Genomic DNA, 23,929 nt, shown 5'->3' with positions numbered 1-23,929 from the left:
AAACACATTACCAGCACTTACTTATGAGATCTTTATTTAAAAGATGAATATTTTGAATATAATTAAAAATTTCAACATAAGACGATAAATATATCATCCTTGGTTTTTAATCTGTCTCCGTAATACACAAATTACTTTAGCATAAAATGTCTTTTTGTGCATATAATCGTAGGATTTAAAATTATAATTAAAAACTAACACTTGTTACGTATAGTTAAACAAAAGATAATCTCAATTTTTTAATTAAAATGTTTACGTTTTATCAGTATCAATTATTTGCATTGACTAAAGCAACAATTATCAATATTTACCTTGATGACGGTATACGCTTGACTCTCTGCAGGATTAGATCTTTTTTTGCGGATTACTCTTTTCATGCTTGCCTCTGCGTGCCATCTCGGTCCGTCTTTCTGTGAATTAAAAATCCATTTACTATTATATATTAACAAATCATTCCGTTGACATTAAGATATCCTTCTTTTAAATTAAAATAAAGTTATGCTGCCGGTTTCGTAGTAAATCATCTTTTAGATCTCTCAGACCTGTATCTCATTTTCAATAAAAATTTTATAACTTTTGGGAAAATAAATGAATTCATTATTCATAACTTGAATTAATGAACAATATTCTGAGAGAATTTTAGAGTTGACTTAGGGATTGTTGTTCATTATTTTTTGTAATTACGTTCAAAGTTACAATTTATTTTTTTAATCGAATAAAAAATCTAGTTTCAAATATTAAAATTTTTAGTTCGAGTAAATTAATTGAAGAAAAATTTTTATTATTGAGTTTTAAATCAATAGACTAGTCTTTTTCAGTAATGATATTATTAATCTTCATTCACGACGAAAAAATTAAAACATTAGTCAACTTTTTTATACTATTAGGTGTAAGTAATAGTCTAAGAAACTTAAGCTTTTAAATAGGGTATTTTATATCTAGTTTAGTCAAAAGCTCTGTGAAATACCGCATGATATAGTCGAAGTTATTTATCTTGCTTAATAGAGTCACGAACTTTCCAAATCGGTTTAACAACGATTCAGATACTTTCATTCCTATGAACACTAGATAAAAAACTGAACTATTACATTCAGTATTATAACTTTTAATAGTCTTCTTTATAGCTTTTAAAATACAATTCATAAATTATTATTTACCGACTCAAAACTCAAAATTGACTTTCTTTTTTAAAAAGCGCAGTCTATTTTGCTTAAGTCACCAAATCACGTATTTCTTTATCGCAAGATCAGGAGCTTTGAAAAATACCGTACAATAGAGCTTAAGTTGTTTATTTTCTCAAATAGACTCTTGGATCTCAAAAATTTACATAACTACCATTACTCGGTCGTTTCCAGAGAATTCAAAATTCCTCCGAGCTTTTAAAGCTACGCATTTCAAAGTAGCTATCATATTCAGTATAACAATTATAGTTATTTCGATCTTTATTTATCAATTAAACTATTGAAAATTAATTTTGTTCTAAAAAGTAAAATTATTGTTAGTATTTATTATTTATTTTATAACAAAAAATGAAGTTAAAAAATAACGTTAAGCTAAAAAGTTTTAAGAAACTGATATTTTTACTCCGAAAACAAAAATGTGGGTGCATACCAAGTAAGAAAGCTTCACATAGAATGCATGCCGCCTTAAATAATTCTTTAGTGGTTTTATCGATTTTTATTATCTATAAGAGGAGGCATGCATTTTTCAATGCATTTTTCCCCAAAGTGTTTTCAAATAAATTATAAATTCAGATGTTTTTCTACCACAAGTTTTCTAAATACTTGCTAGAAATAAAAGAGCATTTATCATGATTACTTAAAAAAATATTTATTTAATTAAATATTAATGAAGTTTGCAGACTTAAACGAACAAGTACATTGAGAAGAAGGAAAAGTTTATTTAAGAATCTAAACATTGTCTATTTATACTGCGGAAAGTCAATAAAATAATTATTTTACTCTCGGAGAGTTTTCTATCAACGAAATTCACCGTCAAATAAATTTTAATTCAAGTAATTGAGCGTACGTGATAGAATTCATCGATAACTTTAAAACTATTTCTATTTCTTGACATCAAACGCTAAAATAAAAAAACAATAAAAATAATAACGTCTGTAAAGCAAAGTATATCCTTTTACGCGCTTACTTTTATTGCAATATTTCTCGTGTCATCAGTATCATCTTAGAGCTTGAAAACTATGTCGAAAATTTTGAAACTTTATTAAATGCATCATGTCAATCTCTAGTTGTTGAGCCTGACAGATCGACACGGGGGAAACTTCAGCGAAACTTGATGAACAATTAAAGCGATAGACATAAAAATATACCGATTATTAGCTGAGCTCATGAAGCCATTAAATGAAAAAATAAATTATGGTACGTAAAGTAAAAAATAGCTGTAATGTCATAGCAGGATATTATGTTTCGCCGTGTCGTCAATGTACATTTTGGCAATGGGCCAATGCAACCCATGCCACGCTCAGTACCCTGCTATGTTACGTATCTATATCCTCTTTGTTCGGAGATCGACTTCTCGCGGCTCCAGACTGTCGTGCCCCACTGATAGATATCTAACTGATGTTGCTACCGATTTCTTCAGACAGTATCTTTTTATTTCGAATCCTCAACTGTCTTCATGTCGTTATGAATTACATTTATTTATTCTTTGGCAACTTCGTTTCTCTCGCTTTCAATCAATACACAATATATATTTACGTAAATTTATTTAGTTTCATTATTCAGCCAAATGCAGGCGGAATTAGGTGATATTTTACAGAGCAAAGAAAAAAATTTTTTTAGTTAGAGGACGGATCGAGTAAATTGACTACCCCAGACAGTACGTTAAAATTTTTTTACAAAAGAATTTTTTTCAAGTGTTTGTTATTTTCTTGAATTAGGGGAAACTCGAATAGAACAAAACTCCGAGGCAATATAAACACTAAAAGAAAAATGAAAAAAAATCCCATTTCTCAACAAGATAAATTTCTTCTTTATTTTTATTAGTAAATTTATAAAATTGCTAGTTTTTGTTTAAAATTTTTTGTGAAAATTAAAAATTTTAGTTTAGTACTGTACTTCGAAAAATGTTGAAATAAATATATTTTATTTATTTTTTATTTAAAAATTCCTTTTATATTTTCCATTGAGATAAAATGAAAATGTAATTGATAAAATATAAAGTTCTCTTACGATATCTGTCATAGATGTAAGTATGAATACTCAAATCTAAATTGCACTTAAGGAGCTTATCATCAAAAGGAAGCATTTACATACCTTAGGATTTAATGTTCGCGAATATTTCTACCAAGGGAATTTTACTAGTAGTTTTCAAAAACATGCGAGGCATCATTTTTAGACTTTTAACTATTCAAACATATGTAACGAGTGAATATATTTCAACATGTTTATTGAGAAGTATTTTTTATAGATTCTAAGCCTTTTATTCGGAAAAGCAATTTTAAAATCAATTTTTTTTAATTTACATAAATTTTTTCTATGAAAATTCTAGCATTATTTGAATTTTAATTCTGAAATCAATTGACTATTGGATTTGAGATTTTTATGGTTATTGGTCAATGAAAAAAAAAAAGTTATAAAGTTATTATTGGTATAGAAAGATTTATCTTTGAATTTACCATCAAACTTATTTTTAACTAAAAAATTTTAAAAAGTGTCTAAAAATAACCACAACAATTAATTGAATATAGTTATAGATAAATTTCCGTGATACTAATTTAAAACAATAAAGCAGCATTTTTTATATCAATATCGTCAATCTATTTGTATATTCGCATAGTGGTATGTGGGTAAACTGATAAAATCCAAACAACGCATTGAATAAATTTCTCTAGGTATGTGCTTCAATTCCTCTGTTGTGTACAATTCTATTTGAAATTTTTATTTTATTTCTCATAATAATAATATTTATTTCTCACAACATTTATTTTTATGTAACTAAACAAAAGTATAATACAAAAATTTGATAAAAATAAAACTTACATATTTATTGGAAAAAAATGTGTCTGCCAAATGTCTGGAGGGCAGGTCCAGAAAAACTGATACTCTCGTGTGATCATATAAGTCGACATCGACGTAGAAATCAAAAAGAGGTGCACCATTTATTTTAAGAAGTGTCGCTACCAGAAGAGTTATATCCGTTGAGGCTGATGATTTCGGAGGTATGTAGCCGCCTGATTCTTCCAGCAGCGTATATACTATCAATAAAAAAAATCAATTCAATCAACTGAGTAATCTTTTCGATCCGGTTATTTATTTTATAATATTATATTATAGTATATATATATATATACATTTCATTATTCTCGGTAAATATATATTTTGAACACCCATGCTCCTGGGTCGCATTATCTTCATGAATTTCCTAGTTGTAAACTTTTATTATACTCAATAGACTACAGTAATGAAAATAACTAAAGATAAAATGTTACTAAATTACTGAAAAAAATATTGTGAAAATAGCTGTGATGAATAATTATTTTAAAAACAAAATGCTAAAGACTTGACCTTGTTTCGAACTATAAATGAATGGAACAATAAAAAAGTAAAATAGTGTGAACGGAAACAACTTCATTTCCGGGTCGTGCTCAATCGTTTTAAAATGCGCTATACACCTAGACAACAAACTACTCAAGATTCTTTTACGGGGATAAAAAATTGTATTTCTTTGAAGACAATATCTGATATAAAAAATTTTTATGTTCACATTTACGTGGATAGTTATGAAAATTGACATGCCAAAAATTCCATCAGTAAATGATCAAATAACATGAAAGGTATTTATGTTTATTGTTCAATAATAAAACCGCGAAAATTTTAAATATTTGATCGATAAATTCCAACCCAGTTACACGAAATTTTTTTCATGAACTCTAAAAAAGTTTTTCTCGTAACAACCCTCAATTAAAATTTACAGAATTCACCGATAGATTGCGGATATTTCTACTAAACGAACAAAGAATTTTTTCCATATGTATTGTCTGACTTTAACGACTAGTATTATTTTTCCAACCCTCTTTTTAATCACTCTTGTACTAAATGAAATTAAATTTTTAAATGAAATAGAAATGTGAAAGTTTTTTTTTTCTGTTTTATTTTTTGTGAGCCATGTAATTCTCTGCAAGATTGACCTCTAAACTTGGTCGTATAATGGGAAAATTTCAACAGCTGGAATAAAACTGAATGTTGATGTTATACTTTTCCGAGTAAGCTTTGAAATTTATAATTAAAGACTAGACTGGATTCGTGAACATTTTTTTTTTTTAACATAGTAAGTAATTTCGCTCAGTGAACATAAAGAAAATGACAGTATATGCCACGTTATAATTCAGTATTTTTATGGACGTACTTATATTATGTCAGCAAACATTTAGTAATAACATCTTAACGTTTTTAAATCTCATTACCCAGTAAATAATGTATACACTTTTAAGTATTACCACTTCTTTTAGTTTAAATGGTGTATTAAGAGAGAATAAGATTTTTTTTACAAGTTTTATTATTTAATCGTTTTCAAAATACTGCCTTCAGATGAATTTGACAAATTTTCATGCTACTATTATATAAATAAATTTTATATCTTAAATCCTATGTTGAATAAAATTTTTTGATATTATCAATAAATTAATTTGACGAATTTTTTTCGTCATCAAAAAAGCTTCATTTAAAAAATATTTCTCAATAACATTTCAATCAGTATGTAAAGAATACATTAAAGTTTATTTATGAAAATCCAGATTCGCTCCGGAATCACTTCGCGGAAAAAAAAAACTCCGTATTTACTCCGAACGTGGAGTGTTTAATTGCTTCACTCCGATACTCCAAGTGATGAGAGTGAATGCAGAGTAAAATTCACCCCCGAATTTTTACAGTGTATGTATTATTTCCATACTGATAAAGCTAATAAATTCATATACGTCTTTATGTAAAGCGCGATGGTATAAAAGTATATCTAAAAAGTTGACGGTATTTAGAAATAGTTAGATGCTTTTGAAGAGCTTCTTCAAAGGCCTTGCGATGTATACATAGATTGTTGGAAGAATTTAATCTCCCCATATGTGTGCATAAAAGCAATGCTTCCTCTTGTATAGATAGTAAAAGGTAAAATATAAACCGAGATAAGCTTAGATCAATACAAACCATCCAGACATCGAAAAAAGTCCATTTGGAAGAGGAAAAAGGTAATTGACCGATTGTAGCTAAACATAAAGGTGCCGTGACGCTAATGGTTCATGAAAGGAAAGTAGTTCCTTGAGCTTGAATTTCTCAAATTTAAAAAATGGTCATGAACTAAGCACGAAAAAGGATATAGACTGTGAAGTATACCGTCCATAATGTATAAAAGAGTCGCCATGTATATGTATATAATACGACAGCTCGAAACGTGACGAGCAAAAAATAAAACTGTGTTCTTATCTTTTCTCTGATCTTTTATTTTTCGGATATCCTCTGCGGTATCGTGTACACAATGTCTATAAAAAAAACTGGTTACGTCAATTGTGATTCGTGCAATAAACCAGTTAATAGGTTTGTTTCATTATTTGGTCTATCATCATTAAATTTAATGGGAGGACGGACATTTATCTTTTACAAAAAATAATCCAGATTTAATTTACTTTTATAAAATTCATCTCTAACCTTTAACCTTTCACTTTTAATGATTAGATTTAAGCGGTTGTTTAATTGGCTCCACTTGTTTATCACTTTTTTTTTACAGCCATAGTTCATGATTATAACTTGAACATATATGTTCATGAGTATTCAGATATAAATGAGTGAACATAAATTATTTTTTTGAGTACGCTTTGAAAGAGTGAACTCAAAATTCAGTGTTACTTTTTTACAAGAGATTAATAATAAATGGATCTCCTTTATTTGATATTTCTAAGATACACAAATACTATCGTTGAATCTCTTTGAATTTCTTGAGAGTACGAGCCTCATTCATTCTTTTATTTACACGTAATTAGTTTTAAGGAACTGTTGAATTATATAAAACATCTTTATTTCGTGTACACTCTTTAGCGACAAGAATTTTATTCAGTATTTTACTTAGTCATGCCACGACAGGTTTTATTATGTACACATACTATTCAAATTGAGTTTTTAAAATTTTTTTAGCGTGTTTCAGTTTTTCGAACTCAATAATTCAATTATTAAATTTTTTTTTAACTTTGGTAGCCACAATTTTTAATAATTCAACTAAATCTTTCCTTAAAGTTCTCAAGCTTCGATTTTTCACCGAGTTGAAATAAATAAAAAAAAAATGATCGATAATTTGGAAAATTTCAAAATTTATCTTTCTCAAATACATTACGGAAATTACATAAAGCCAATTTATTATTTTCATTATGAAGTAATAAATAATATTTTCTTTTTCCGACAGCGATTTCTTGACCTTGAATTTTTTCCAATTTGCTGCACACGGTATCCTTGGATTCTAGCAAAAAACTATAAATATATATGTATATAAATTTTCTAAGTAAAAATAGACTTGAGTGCTCGTGTATGATCTATACAGTTAGATAAAACATACTCAGACGTGAAAACAAATTCACTGTAAATCATTCGAAAAGGACAATCCGATTGTGTGGCTCACTGGATTACCCAGTGGTCTCTCAGGAAAAATTTTTATTGCTGGACAGTTATATATGATATATATAGACCATATAAATTGCATAGCAAGTACATAGATCATACTTAATGGATCATCTGCAATAGTTAAAAGAAAAAATAAAAACATTTCACCCACTGTAAAAAAAAAAATAAAAGTATTCATAAAAAATAATCATGTGACCTATGGCTCATTGCATAGTTAACTAAAATCGATATAACCGTGATGAAAGGGCATTTGTTTTATTAATTTAAAGTTTTTATTAGCTTAATCATAATTACTATTGGCGGTTTTCTTATCACATAATTAAAGCTTGTGATTTGGTGACCGTAAACCGGTATTTCTGTGACTAAGATTTACAATCTAGGTCAGTCTTTTATCGAGCTTACTAAGGAATCGATATTAATAAAGAATTTATTAATTCATTACTCATACTCTATTTGATGTACTAATAACGAGTGTTAATTATTATTTTTCAATGCTTTTATTATAAAAAAAAAAAAATATGGATTAAAATTAAAATTGAAATAAAGATAAAATTAAAAAAATTTAATTATTACATCGGTTACATGCAATTGAAAACGCATGTATAAATATGAGTATGTACGCAGTGCTAATTATAGATGATACCGATTTAATTTCATTCAATGCATTGATTAAATTAATTTGAATGTTGGGTTTAATTGCTAATTCCTGAAATTAATTTATTTTATCGAATTCACAGAGTTCTTTTTTTAATAGTTACACACATCATAACCTCAAGGTGCAATTATATTTTTTATGGACTAATCGATTCCGTTTTAATCGCTGAATCGTTTCGTACAATTCATGCAAGCAGATAAGGTATGAACCAATTATAAGAGCTGATAAAACAATTTTTTTAATACATATAACGAAATGCTAATTTATGTTATAGAGAGTAAAGCAGGCAATAATTTATTTTTTAATTTTTTTCTTTCAAAGTCACACATTAATAAGCAATTTCGATTTGATATTTATTTTTGACTGTGTTACTCATTATCCGAAAAATTACTTTGATTTTATAATCAAGCGTTTAAGAGAGTTTAATCTCTTAATCTTTGTAGGTTGGATTAGTTTAACTAGGAATTAGAAGAGAATAATATTTACTCTGAAATTTTCTTCGTGCCGTGAATTTCAAACAAAAATCGATTTTCTTAAGATTAAAAAAATTTGCTTTGATAAAATTTTTATTAAAATGTATTCACAGTACGAAAATGCGAAGACAAGATAGAAGTAATTTTTTGTATGAATATTTTTTATCAGTAAGATGAAAAAATTGTTTGGAACTCTAAATTCTTTCAAAACACTTTACAGTCATATTTTCAAACTATTTAATTCAATAATCGCTCAAATTGAAACAGTATTTCTAAAGGTAAATAAAAAGTCATTAAAGTGAATATAAAAAAAAAATTACTTTATCATTGAAGATAAAGTCGAAAATACTGTTGTTCTTTAATTTACTACGACTTGTCTTTTGTAATAATTTATATATTTGTAAAATCGATAGTTTCAATGGTATTTCCGTGCTAAAAAAAAAGTTGGTCAAGGTTACTGATACCCTTTACATTTATTCCACACGTACTAATAAACTAAACTGCTACTTTTGTATTACCTAACATCTAAATAACAACTTATACTACGACAATAATGTTTGCTAGTTCGAGCGTTAAACACAGCAAAATATCTTCTCATATTAATTATCTTATTCTCTATTTTCCGCCGTACCATTTACCATAATTAATTAAGGAAGCTATTATCTCGACAGTAATATTGTATAATCGAATATATAAAGTTTATAATATGAATTCATAAAGTTTCGAATATTACCAATATTTAGGTAATAATTATTTCATTTAATTTCCGGATCCTCTTATCGAGTTAACTCTTTCGAAACATTGATTCATCTTTTTATTAATTTCGTTACTTTTATCATTCGGTTTTAAATCAAGTTTTAAATTTCAATTAAAAAATAATTGGAGAGATAAAGTTTTGTTATTGAATCATTTAAATTTCATACAAAGAAGGTTATAATTAAAAAATAACACAGAGATTTTTTTACACTCACTCTGTAATTTGGACAGAGTATAGACAATTTTTTATTGACAAAAATTGTACGTTGTTGTTTTATATTTTTAACTAGGCCAATTCACTTTGTTGAAAAAAAAATTTTTTTTTAGGCATTTGTTATTGATATAGTGACGGAATAAATTTCTTACTTGTAGTTTATATGCAAATCAATAATTTTCGATGTCTATCGATCACATAATGTAGTTAGTTCATTTTTAATTCATCTACTCATAACATCAATAAGGCTGACGCAGACTACTGGCATTTCTATTAGACGAACATTGTCAAATAATGTAACGATTCATCTTCACAACCCTGGTACTTGCCAGTAACGAATTTAATAGTATGAGACTTCGAGCATCTACTTGTATGGTGGAGAGTTATACGATTTATCGAACATAGATGTAACTGAATCATCGTATCACGGATGTCGTAAGAAAATCCGATAAAAATGTAATTTTTAAATTATTTTTTGATGAATTTATCCATGTTCTCACTTGACCGTAATCTTGTGGAAAAAAAAAAACTTTTATAAAATTGAATAATTAAATTAAAATAATGATTTCAGTCTGGTCACATTAAAAACGATTAATGTAGTGGCAGTATCTGGTAAACTTGATCCTTGAGTAAATAAAATTTAAATTTAACAAATTTATCACCGTGAATATTCAAGCTTCCTTTTGAGCTTAGACAGCCACTATCTAAGCAATTATTGTGATTAATGACAAACTACGTTAATTAACGGAAATAACAGACTGTAAGAGAAACCAAATACATTTGATATTGAGTGTTACAATAGATTGAAAGTCATTATCACGCCACACTGCGATTTCGACCAATAAAATTCTCTAGATAATCAGATTATCGATTATTCCGTAGATTCTATTCGCTTGACCTGTTCCTTATCATTCCTCGAGCTTTTTCCGCGCTAAGAACGACCCACGAAGTGGAATACGGATTGAATTGTATATATGAAAGGGTAAAAAGCTTCGACTTCTGACTTATAGACCTGTCATTTTTTTGCTGTTACTGTTTTTTAGCAATAATTCACGGTTTTAAATGACGATTGCTATAAACTTTATTTTAATTTTATTAATTTTTGTTCCAATCAGTGAAAATTAAAATTATCTATTGACAAATATTGGCTTATTCTTATACTATACACCAATATTAAGCTAGACAATAGGAAACCACTAAATTTTGGTGGGTTTTAGAGTTTATAACTTCCTTTCAACATGACGAGTTTTGACCCATTCCAGGTGATGAAAGTCAAGTTATCGATATTGTGATCGGTTGGCTTCTCAGTTACAGATTTGGTACAAATTTTTTTTGACATTTCACAATATTATTTTATTATTTAGATCTAAAATTATGTCTACTATTCCGATAATTCCTTAACGACTGGTTATCAATTCACATAAAGTCTGACAATTTTGCCGCAATGTATGTCCATTTGTCAATATTAGTATGCAAACGTATTTGGCGTAGATTGCTAGTATATTGGAGCGACATAAATGCAAAATACTGTTTGTAGATTATATACCAGTATATTTAGATACTGCAGGATGAAATTATATGACAATAAAATAAATTATTCAACAAGACAATTTATCCATTAACACTTCAAATGCTATTAATATACCTACTGTATTTGTGTTTCGCTTTCAAAGAAACGAATTTTGGAAATTCAAATCGAGTATAAAGTCCAGTTCTTGCATTGTATTTAGTCTATTTGATCATTAAATGAACAAAACAAACATAATTTAATTAAAATAGTTTTTGTGTGAAAATTTGTATTCTGGTCAAACAATAGGTTCTGTATACCTTCTATAAGCATTAAATGTATGACTGTGTGATAATTAAGAAACCACAATTTGTGTTCTTGTCATAATGCTACAGAACCAGTTTATGGCAAATTTACTTGCTTTCCCGTTATTGACGACTCCACAAGTTCAATGAAACGTAACTACTGTAATTAACATGAATTACTGGAGCGATTAGAACACATAATAAGCTTAGTTTATTTACTATTAATAATAATAATAATAATAGCAATAATAATAATAAAAGCCCATTTTCTTTATTAGTTAGGAATTACAATATTAACCATTTTTCAGTCTCAAAATTTATGATCGACAATTTCAAAAATTATTTCCGGTATTAAATCTGTAATCAATACTGAACTTAACGTCTGAATCTTGTCAATTTGTATTTTTATAATAATTTGCTGCAAAGTGCTTTCAATGTTACATGATTTAGCAGTTACTTCCTTTACAACAGTATATTTTCGTCGAATATTAGTGTGGCTTAGAGAAACAATAAAAGTGATTTAAGATAAGCGTACGACATATTTTTCATTTCGCGACGGTGGAACAGAGCTTGTTTGGGGCGTGCAATATGACAGTGGTTATAACAGAATGTCGCAAACCTAGGAAGGGAAGTAGGACATTCTAACCGGCGTATGTGATTGTCTACCCACTGAAGTTTAGAGTAGCATTCTCCGCGGAGTGCATATTGCTTTTCGCCACATATAACATGTAATAGTAATTCCGAATTACTATCATTGCAGTACTAGGCTGATGCAAACGCAAAATTATTTTATTCATTTTTCATTATAGCTCAGTTTCTTTTCCACGTAGTAGCGCAGAAATTCAAACTTTCCCCTAATCAAAGTAAAAAAATAACGTTTTAATAATTTTTCAATCACTCAATAGTTTTTCCAATTAAATATATGTGTAACTAATAAAATTATTAACGGTACAGAGAAAAAAATTTCATTTGTCATCCGAAATGTAAGTAGACTTTATAATTCTAGAGTTATTTAGTCCACTGTGTATACAACTTCAAACTGTGATTAAATATTGATCGAAAATTTCTATGATACAATTCTAAAGCATTTATCTTCAATCTGGAATGTCAATTTTTCTTCAAAGTGGTGACAGAATTTTCTATTTACTGATATCGATGTGGCACCTCTGGGATATAATTCTTTACCATCAACGCGTTCGATAAACATATCGAAATATTTAAACGGTATGAAAGTCTATGAGAGAAAATATTCCGATCTACAATCTAGAATACTGAGCTTTTTAAGGTTAGACTATTTCAAAGTTATGACAGATTTTGATGCCCACAAATGTCGATTTAAAAACTTTGACATCAAATTCTCAAAATGTTTTTATCCCGAGTCAAAATATTATGTTTTATTAAAAATTTATGTTTTGAAGAGGAAGAAAAAAAATTTTAGGATCTTTGGTTTTAACGTTCCATACGTTCGATATGTTGAAAGCGCTCAATTCACGTTTGCAAAGTTAAAAAGTTTATTTTACCTATGACGTTTCAACTCAGGCTGTCAAAGAGATTAATTCGACATCCAAAATGGGAAAAGATATCTCAATACTAAATTTTTATTTTATTGTGAATTTAACTTCATGTACTGAAATATGGTCGAAATATTTTTTTCTTGTGTATCAAAAATTTCAAACGACCACTGAGTCTACTGAGAATATAACATGACCTGATTTATCGACGTTTTTGTCATAGAACCAAATACAATAGCTAAATTTTTAACGAAATTAAAAAAAATCGTAACGTCCGATTATAAAAAAAAAAAAAACTCTCATATAAAATTCCGATCGATTTTATTGAATACTCGACATTGCAGCTCAATTATAAGTTGAAAACGATATCTGACAAGAGAATAACAATATGCATAGGTAATAGTGAGAATAGTGTTGTCGATATCAAAAAATAGTTTAAACAACGACCAAAAGCTCAAATTAAACCATCGGCTGGTTCTTTCTATTCTTCCGTTTGATGCAATTCTCTCGAATTTATTCAACGTGGATATATCTGCAGGACATGCTTTACAAACACAAAACCTCTCTGGATCGCAATTTGTGTAGATGTTTGACGGCTGTGCGTGAGTCAGCAGTATTCACTACTGACATATTTAAATTCATCAATAAAAAATTGTAAAGGAAACAGCAAAAATATAAAAAAACGTGAACGCCGTAAAATCAATCAAACACATTAAATATTGAGATTGCTTTGAAAAATATTGTGTTCGCCTTATCATTTTTTTGAGTTTATTTTTTTGTGATATCGACATCACTTTTTTTTATCGATCTCACATACGTCTGGTATTTTTCGTTGGTCTCTATTACTTTTGTTAACGCAATTCGAAGCAATTCTTTTGATCATTCATAGCAATTGACATTGAGGTATTCTTTTTAGCTCGCTTCGACGATGGCGCACGTGTGTCGAGTTAATACGGAAAAATATCGTACTGCAATAGTAAAAAGAATCCACGTCAGCAAAGTTAATCTTATCGATTTAAATTGTAAATTTGAGCTTTTTCATTTTTGTTTAAATATTATCAAAAAAAAAAAAAAATTGTGAACTGATTTCATTTTTCCGAATTTATTAAAGAAAAATTTGAATAATTATTATTTAAAATATAAAACTATGGATCAAAATATAGTTAGATATATTCCATGCATTAAATTTGAGAGTAAACAACGGAAACCGAAATAATATTTATTTTATCATCTCCGTCCAGAAGACGGATTATATTCGCATTGTTTGGAATATAATGCATAAGCAGCACGAACTACTAGCCTGGTACGCGATAGAATACCAAATTAAAATATTATTAGTAAACCAAAAGTAGCAAAAACACATTTAGTTTCATACTTTACATTAAGTTTAAAATTTTTACCGTCGTTCCAAAATAATAATTTTTTTTTTCACCGATCAGAAGATTGTAGTATTTATTCAAATTTAAAACGTACCTACTAAATTTGTATCGAATATTTAGTCTATTATTTTTCCGTGCACGGAAAAAAGTAAACTGTAAAATTCACTCGGATTCCGGTTACTTTTTACAGTTTCAAACTGTACAGTGGACATCGGGGTGGCAAAAATGTAAATATTACAAATCTAAATGTAGAAAGTATAAAAGCCACAATTTATAATTTAATATCCAAAATAAGTGATTAGTAGCGGTCACTGTAGTAAATAACGACTCTTTCATCTTTAAAAATTACAGTTTCAAACAGTAAAAATCGCCATTTTAATATGTATTTTATAATATCACGCCAAGTAATTTTTAAAAATAATAATAGTAAATAACAACCCTGACTATTTAAATTTTATAGTTTTAAATATTATTTTCGGATATAATTTATTAAATTTGCTATCGGGATTAACAAAAAAATTAACAATAAAAAAAAACTATAAATAAAAATTTTTTTTTTATTTTGTCTTTTTTTTGTTTTTTTTTTTGTTTAATTAATATTTTTTTTTTTTTTCACATTTTTATTTTCGAAGTTTTTTAGAGGAGCTGGAGGAGGGGATAAGATTTCAATCAAATTTGCATTCATTCATTGTGAAGAAGTCTTAAAAATAAATTCAGAAAAATATTGCCCTAACAGAGTTTCGGATAGTAACCTTAACGCACGCGAGACTATCACCTAACCGCAACGCTATAAGAACGTTGGAGGGTCATTTTTGTCAGAAGTTTTATTAATCACGTATTTCTGGCTATTTTGGCAGTGTTGAAATCGGTGCTGTCCAACACGTGTTAAAAAAGTCATGCGCATTGGCAAAAAAAATACAGTCGAGTCGCGTTATGAGCCCTCCTTGTGTCTCTCTCTTATTAACGCGAGTCTGGTTCAAAAACAAAGAAAACAAGCCGGACTCATAACGCGATTCGACTGTAGTACATTCTAATGCTCTGCAAGAGCATTAACGTTACAAATAAGGAGAAGGGGAAGGTCCTACACTCTGGGAGAATTTAACGTTTGAAACAGTAAAAATTCTACTTTTAAAATGTATATTTTACCCGTCGAAGCACATCAATAATTACAGTTCCATCTTTAGCGTTGCGTTTAAAATTTACCATTTTACTTTGTAAATATTGACGTTGCTTATATAAAAATTTACTAACTGTAGTTTATATTTTTTAAATATCATACGATCATTTTTTACATACGAAATTATAAATATCAAAGTCAAAGTTCTTAATTATTATACTTTAACATTTTCGACTTTCACATAGCGATTATTACTGTTTGAAATAGTATTTTTTAGCGTGTAAACAATAAATTGTAGCATTTAAATAATAAATATTACATAGTGACTAGTAAAATCACGATTTTACTGTTTGAAATGGTAATTTTTATCAGTTGATCATTACTTATTACAACTCGACTATCATTTATTACAGTTTACTTTTTTCCGTGTGGAGGGTAACATCCACAGTGTTTTTTTCATTCTAGAAGATACATAAATATTTATGAGTTTTGTTTTATTCATAGATAAATTTATATATACTAAAAATGATGAAAAAAAATATTGATTCAATTTTTTCACCAACTTTATTTTTTATGTTTGATACAAAAACTAAATAAATCTAACAACTTTGACGCTCTCATGATTTACGATCTCCAGTTTTATTTGAGTATCGAGATTTCTTGATTTGTAAACACATTAAGAGAGGGTGTAATCTATTAACAAGTCTATATTAATCTATTAATAAGTCTATTAACTTGATCTACAAAATAACAACATTGTGCAAAGCGGAAAGTAAGGAGAAATTGAGGAGATATTTAGATAAGTCCTCAACATTGCGTGGCAACTAAAACTATTAACTTTTCTGAGTGTGCTCGGAATATTATGTATATTCATGTATACTGTATGAGTATACAGTAATTATAATTATTATAGTTTGCTAAACTTGTAATAATTGGAATAGGTTTCATGTTTGCTTACATTGGATTAAGGATTAAATCCAATAAAATTAACTCAAGTAAATATAATATTCATGCTTATATCATCATTAACATCTTTCTGAATAAACCGAAAAGAAATTTACTAGAGTCAAAAAAATTATTGACGAAGACCAAAAGAATCTTAATTGACGTAAATTGTTTGAAATAGACTAAAATTTTCTTAAGTGTTCCTAAAATGTTCAAAAAAATATTTAAAAATTTTTTACTAAAAAATTAAATTTTTTCCGTGTGCTAAAAATTCGGAAATTTCACAATTTTCCTTGATGCTAAAATGTAGGTTGATCAACTACAAAGGTACATTACAATTTTGATCTCTTAATACCTCCGTTTGTCTACGTAGCTCTAAAAACTAACGAGTAGAAGGTTGACAATTTTTTTCTCGGTGTATTGTACACTGATATAACTTTCATTTACAGCGACCTCAATGACAGTCAAAAGTACTAGCTACTATATAACAGAAATAGTCGCATTTGCTGGCTCACTGGAGTGAAATATCTGTTGTATTTACAACCACACTTTTAGTTCCACCAACCACACTATCTAACGATTACTACTTGTAATGGTTTGAACCATTTAGATGGACAAATTTTACTTCACTTTGTATACAACTCGTACCATAAATTAGTGGTCGCTGTGGTTGAGATATCTTCAATCGCAGTGGATAATAGTGAACAACTACATATGTATGAATAATATTGTTCCACATGTCTTCCAGTCGTATTATTAGATCATTAATCATAACATTGCAAATTTCTGTTTATGTAATGTTAGATATTTCTGGCTATATCAAAGTGCAGATATATTTAGATCCATGTAATCGAATAGTATTATTATGATGCATGAAATAATCTTTAGAAAATTACCTGGAGTGAAGTTAACTTCTTTGTCAGCTTGTGCTACGCAGCTTGAATAAAAAAGTCCTATTTTCTCGAATACTCCAACCATTTGTCCTGTTTCATTGGCTAACAACGCTAAAACATAAAGAAAAATTATTATTATTATGACTTGTTAGAAGAATAGTAAAATAATAACTTCTCATGCCGCTGAAAAATTAAACGAAATTCATTACATATGAATAGAAGTAGCTAAAAAAATTCACACATTATTAGACGCTCTACGGAAACTTTTTTTAAAATTAAACTTTTTTTGTGACCGACTTTCTTATAAATCATATTTTACAAAATTGAATTGCTTTACTACTGAAATTATCGTTGCATAAAAATTAAGGAAGTTTTTTTAACTCAATATTCTATCGGAAATCTATGAAGATTTTTTTATGACACATTCGAGAAGTTGATGGGTAGTTGTCTCAAGATCAATTGAAAAAGTAATCTTCCATACTTTCCATGCTATTATTTCACAAAAATTTAGTCTATTCAAATTGTCATATTTACCGCGAGGTTTAACTTTTTTTTCTCGCGGAGAAAAAGCGTAGGCTTTTTATCGCACAAAAGATGACAGAAAAAAAGTACAACGTAAATTTAGACAGGTTTCAGAACTTTTTAACACAGAAAACTTTTTTCAACAGAGGTAAACTAAAAAAATTCAGTATGCTAAAACTTGCAATAAATAATAAATACCACATATTCATTAAAAAATTTGAAGGATCATATTTTTCTGTAAAGTTTTTCAAATGCTGTAACGCGGGCTTCGTTGGGGTAGTATGGAAATGACAAAAGCAATATCGAGCTCAAGTCCACTCTTAGATGCGTTGGGTCGATTTGTAATAAAAAGTTTTATAATACTTCTATCTTGGTGCGACCCCGTCGAATTAAGTTGGAAAAATTTCTTCAAAGAAATTTGTATTTTTCTTTGAATATTTTTTCAAATCATTAGTAAACTAATGATTAATAATTATTCACTGGCTTCAACATAATCTTTTTTATTTATTTTTTTTTTAATTGTAACTGACGTAAAGTGAAGTTTGAAATCTATAACGTTACCTTCCGTGTTCTTATTAACTAAATTAAGAAACTTGAAAACGAATTGCGAAGTTTAAAAGAGGACACTTAAATCTATTATCTATTTAGTTGATTGTAAGATATTATCAGACTCCAACGAACATTTACACGCCTACACGTATTTTAGAATCGTAGAATTGATTATTTTAGAAATAGAGCGACGAAATAAAAAAAGATGAAGTTCAATTCAATATAGAACTTAATGTGGCAGTACATAAAATACTCTATACCAAATGCTTGGAAATAAATTCATTTAATGTACGCAGAGTTTAATTCGATTGAAATTGCGGGTGTAGGTTTTTCAATCTCTTCAGTAGACTAGAAGAATTTCAGTCTTTTATTCATCTTCTGGATGCATCTTGTGAAAAATTTTTTCGCGGTTTGTGTCTATAATTCTGAACGAATCTCAATGAAGCTTAACATATATATACTCTCGGGACTTTTATCGAAGTGAAAAATAAGTTGAATCGGTTAGAATTAGTTAAAAAAACAAGCAGTTTAAAATTTTCAAAAATTAAAAAATTCATAGTTGAGTTTTCCTGCTCTCATTCAATTCTCTATTCCTCCATTAGTTTTGCTGAATCAGGTTATACACCGATAAAAAAAATTCTGAGTTTCAGTTTCGATGAAATTTTATTATTGCATTAATTCTAATAACTCCGAAAGTTTTTGCTTACTTGGAAAAATCTACTTCGATTCCAACTGCCAAACGGCCTTTTTTTATTTCTAATGTAACGAGCCAATTTCAAGCCGATACTGCATACTGCAATGTCAAATAACGAATGTCTGTGTTTAATTAATTTGAGGTTAAATTAACAATAAACTACTGTCATCTTAACAGAGCCAAATAAAGTTTAAAATTAGTGGAGTCTACAGGAAGTAGTAAACTTATTCCCTAGAGATGAAATTGATTAGATTTGCGTTCATTCGCAGTAGTCTGAAATAGTCTCGTTTCAAATGGCTAAACCGACATTACAACTCGCTATTTCATTTCAGTGGGCAAAAACCATTCTACATTCCAAATTTAAGAATACAACATTAAAACTAATAAGTTTTATTTACTTAATCGAGAATCTTAAAAAATGTAGAGTTGAGATCTTACGTGACTAAACTAAAATTTTAGCTTTCAACGACGGTCGCTTTGGAGATTAGTCAGCAAAAATTTTAATCATCATTACTACCATCACCCCTAATACAAATTTAACAATTTGAAACTTGACACCAAGTTAAATCTAAAAGACAAAATATAAAATTCTTAATAGTTGGTTTATGAATACTTATACATACATAAAAAAGAATACATGAATATCATAATTCATAGTATATTACTTCTCTCATTGACACTACTATAACATTCTTTTTCCGCCATAGTTCTTAATCCATATTTATATTACCGTGTATACGGATCCTGAATCTATTGCATATTAAATTACACGATTGAATGTTTTATTTCAAGCTGTAATGCAAATATCACCGTGAGTTTGCCTGAATACTTATTACACACGCCCACCATGTATCATATCAATCAACGATAAATTGTCAATTTATTTAAAATTTTATCATTTATTTGCAAGTTTTTACTATTTATTTATTCATTCTTCAAAAATATACATAAAAGTTAAAAATTAAAATAGTTGAAAAAAGTATTAGTCGAAAAAAAGGCCCCTGAGTACATATTTTTGCATGCTTAAATTCTGAAAATACGTAAAAAAAATCGATTCTTTATTATATAAAGTAGAATACCCTTTGAAGTAACGTACTATTGTTGCAGTAAATATCAAATAGATCTATATAATGTAACTAAACATGAAAGGCATTTCATCATATAAATTCCATTAGAAGCTATTCATTGTTGGTACTTACGGTTTATTAATAAAACTTTAGAAATATTATAAAAATTTTAGCTATTACGTGAATTTTTATTACGCTGATGGTTCGACATTGATATAAATTTAATAATTTCAACAGCATTTTAGCGACTCATACATACATACTTATATACATGAGTATGGTTATCTTAACTTGAATAGTAGTTTTGATAATGTATACGTGAGGTGAACCGAGCCTTGAACAAACTTAGAGACTCAAACATAGACTTTTCTGTATCGATGGTAATGTTATGTTCAAAAGTTTTAATTCAACTTGAATAAATGCACAAGAAATGTATACTCTGTACAAATTGTGTCACATCTTGTTGGCTCCATTAATTTAACTAATTTATAATTGCTGGTATAGATACGCGCGAGCTACCGCTAATTCCATTAATTGTTGACCTTAAACTCCACAGTAAATTTATATTATGAAAAATATGTAAGTTGATTTAGTGCAGTGGCTATGGTAGATGTGACATTGAATAATTAAATAATGAAAAAAATAAAAAAAAAAAAAACGGGAAGTTTTTGTTACAGAACAGGAAAGTATACAAATTTTAATTCAGTGAAAAATTAAACCGGCATACTGACTTTAATTAACGAATTTCAACTTTTAATAAAACTTCAGGGGATAAATGAAAAAGATTTCATAATTTAAGTGAAAGTAACTATTGCAACTAATTGATAGTTAATTAAGTTAAAAGTAAAAGTGAAAATTAAACTTACAATTTTCATGATAAAAAAATAACTGCATTTTTGAAAACTTATATAAATATATGACTTGGTTTATTAAATCAATATTGAAAGCTTAATAGCCAATTATCGAAACAACGGTATTAACTATTGATTCTCTATGTATTTGAGATTGTTCGTAAATACTTAGCCTGTTTACAACTGATACGTAATAATACTAATAATTTAATAAGGTTAAGATTATTCATAACTTTGCGGGTATAATAGTAACTTTTGTTATAAGTTAATTTTATTTTCATTTTTTATTTTATTTATTCAATTCCGATAAAAAAAATATACAAAGCTACTAAATGTATCTACTTAAAGTTAAAACTATAATTTATGAATTTTATCTTATTATACTAAGTCTTGTCAAGTACTTTGAAAATACTGTATCTAAATACCTAATAGTATTAAGCTCGGTACTCTAAATTCTTGTACCTATACTGTGTAAATATCTGTCGACAACCTCGGTAACTTTAGCTGTGTCAGGGTAATTCAGAGCCCTTAGCTTAAGGTTAGTTTACTTAGGGATTTTTTTACGATTAAATTGGCTGCCTTTGGATTCCAAACTGTTCGCTGATTACGTGTACACTGTGCACGAAAAAAAAATTATTCAAGTCATGTCTAAATGTTATTTATTTTTTTTTTTTTTTTTTTTTTTTTTTTTCGGGGCGTACATCGTTGACCTGACAAGTTATCCAGGTTGAGTGTAGTAGTATTATAGAATTTCGTTCTTCGTGTTTTAACTTTAGAAACAAATACTTTCTTAAATTTCGATTGTTATTGGTGCAATACTTGAATTTTATAATCGTGAATCACAGTTTGGGAGTAATTTTTCACTTTAGCAGATTTTCATCAAGAATTGTAATAAATTATTATTTCACAGTATAAAAATAATAACTATTCTATAATATGCTGAGTACAAGTGTATCGGAGAAATGTAGCGGAAAAATTTCGACTGATTCGAATTAATTTAAATAAATATCTCCATCTATATTCATGCGTGAAAGAGTAACTGAGACTCTCGTAAAAATAAATGAGAATCGTTAGCACAAGCTAAATACTCACTGGATTAACAAAGTTTCCTTGAGCAATAGTATCTAAGTTATATCCTTTTTACGTAAAATTTATGTTAGCCTAAGGTTTCTCTGATGATTTACGATCTTAGCGATGTGCCAGCGATTACTTGTTGTACTGAACGGGTTTCTAACTTATTCGCAAGTACAAAACTACTGGCGCATATAAGAATTCATAATTCACACACTCATTGTGCTTAAACATTTGCATTAAATCACTTATTATCGTCTTATAAATTATTTTAAAATACTCTTTCATGTTTATCCATCCAAACAGATACATTTTTTTCAATTAACTTAATAGAAATAAATTTTTTAATGCACCGGCTATGTTACTAATAAAACATATTTCATACTCAGATGTGTACATAAGTTATACAGTACACACCATAAAATATATGCGGACGTATTATTGTTGATTTATTTGTGTATTATTGATTCGTTAAAAAAGAAATATGAGACAATCTGACCGTGAAACACTTATCTATAGAACTTTTAGACCCAGTTTTAAAAGTTATATTATATTAGCAATACGTGATATGATAAGTTGTTTACGTAAGCTTGATATATGTTATCTGCTGTTACTCAGCTTTAAATATTTACACAATAATAACAAAAATCCATGATTTTGGCTAACTTTAAACAAAATATTAAACGGTGAAAATTTATAGTTGTTTCTTGGCATCTCTATTTACGTAACCATTATTTATTAATACGATTTTATCGATTTATCATTAATTATGTTAAGATTAATTATAATGTATTGATGTAATGTCTAAATATTATTTATACACATAATTAATTAATTACGAATAATCCTAAACAAGGTTAATATTCCGAATTTAATTAAATCAAAATTATAAATATTGCCTATGAAAATTACTAGACAATAAATTAGGAATTCCCTAACTGAATTGTTAATTATAAAGAATATAATCTAATATCTTTGTCACATAATTAGCATTTGTACAAACTTTATAATAGATATGAATATGATAATTTCAATTCAGAGTTGTGCAATCTTCAAACTGAAGTATTTTTGAAGAACATTTGCCTTGATACACTTTTTCCATCAGCATAATATCTTCATAAAATCTTCAGTGCTCTTCGCTAATAGCACTTATTTTTTTATAAAAATAGTTCGAGTAACTTCACGCTGAGATTTCACAGAAAAATAACATTTGTGAAAAACAGTGGGAAGATACTATTTTTATTTATGGTGATAAGTGGATAAATGTTACAAATAAAGTTAGTTTCATTAATTATAATGATATATATGTTGTCAATTATTATTTATTTTGTTTTAATTAACTGCAAGTACTAAATTATTATATTTTGGGACTCTGAAAATACATTTTGGCTGTAACTACAGTTTACGTTCAATTAAAAGTTTGATGATGTTACAAATATAGACAAAACCGCATAATTTAGTGTAGCAGAGGTTAATTTATTAATATTACTGCAAATTCTCATTTTTGCTCGTTTATTATTTAAAATGTGTTAAAACTAGTAAGTTACTTGACAATATAACAATAGTGGTAAAAATAACTAGAGTCAAAATAATGAGGTGATAACTAACCGGAGTAAAAACAACTAAGTGACATAATCATAAATATAAATTAAACGTTAAGTATCAGATGTGTCATGTCCATTATATTTCTTTTGTAAAAGAGTCGAATTAAAAATATAGAAATACTGAAACTTGCTGTTGAGTAAAGTGTTATTGAACTAAAAAGGAAAAACAATAATTAATAATGTATTATTCTTAACGA

At 27.9% G+C, this 23,929-nt stretch overlaps 2 protein-coding genes across 3 annotated transcripts in view; one reads left to right on the top strand and one right to left on the bottom strand.

The window, feature by feature from the left end:
- LOC141530688 (neprilysin) overlaps window positions 1–23,929 on the bottom strand; it is a 42,341-nt gene that overhangs the window by 12,415 nt on the left and 5,997 nt on the right. For both annotated transcript variants that reach the window (XM_074247950.1, XM_074247952.1), the window contains exons 4-6: window positions 17,378–17,485; window positions 4,002–4,216; window positions 312–410 (exon numbers count right to left, since the gene is read on the bottom strand). In XM_074247950.1, the coding sequence (XP_074104051.1) occupies window positions 312–410; window positions 4,002–4,216; window positions 17,378–17,485 (422 nt within the window). The remainder of the gene's footprint in view (window positions 1–311; window positions 411–4,001; window positions 4,217–17,377; window positions 17,486–23,929) is intronic.
- Window positions 21,079–23,929, top strand: part of LOC141530684 (uncharacterized) — an 86,055-nt gene continuing 83,204 nt past the window's right edge. Inside the window, exon 1 of the mRNA XM_074247947.1 lies at window positions 21,079–21,179. The gene's annotated coding sequence lies outside the window, so the exon portion shown is untranslated. The remainder of the gene's footprint in view (window positions 21,180–23,929) is intronic.

Source organism: Cotesia typhae, unplaced genomic scaffold (assembly GCF_013202065.1).
Source record: "Cotesia typhae breed Kobodo isofemale line unplaced genomic scaffold, CoteBio_Ctyphae contig_5, whole genome shotgun sequence".
Lineage (NCBI taxonomy): Eukaryota > Metazoa > Arthropoda > Insecta > Hymenoptera > Braconidae > Cotesia > Cotesia typhae.
Note: the sequence above shows the minus strand (reverse complement) of the source record. Positions and strands in the feature narration are given on the sequence as shown.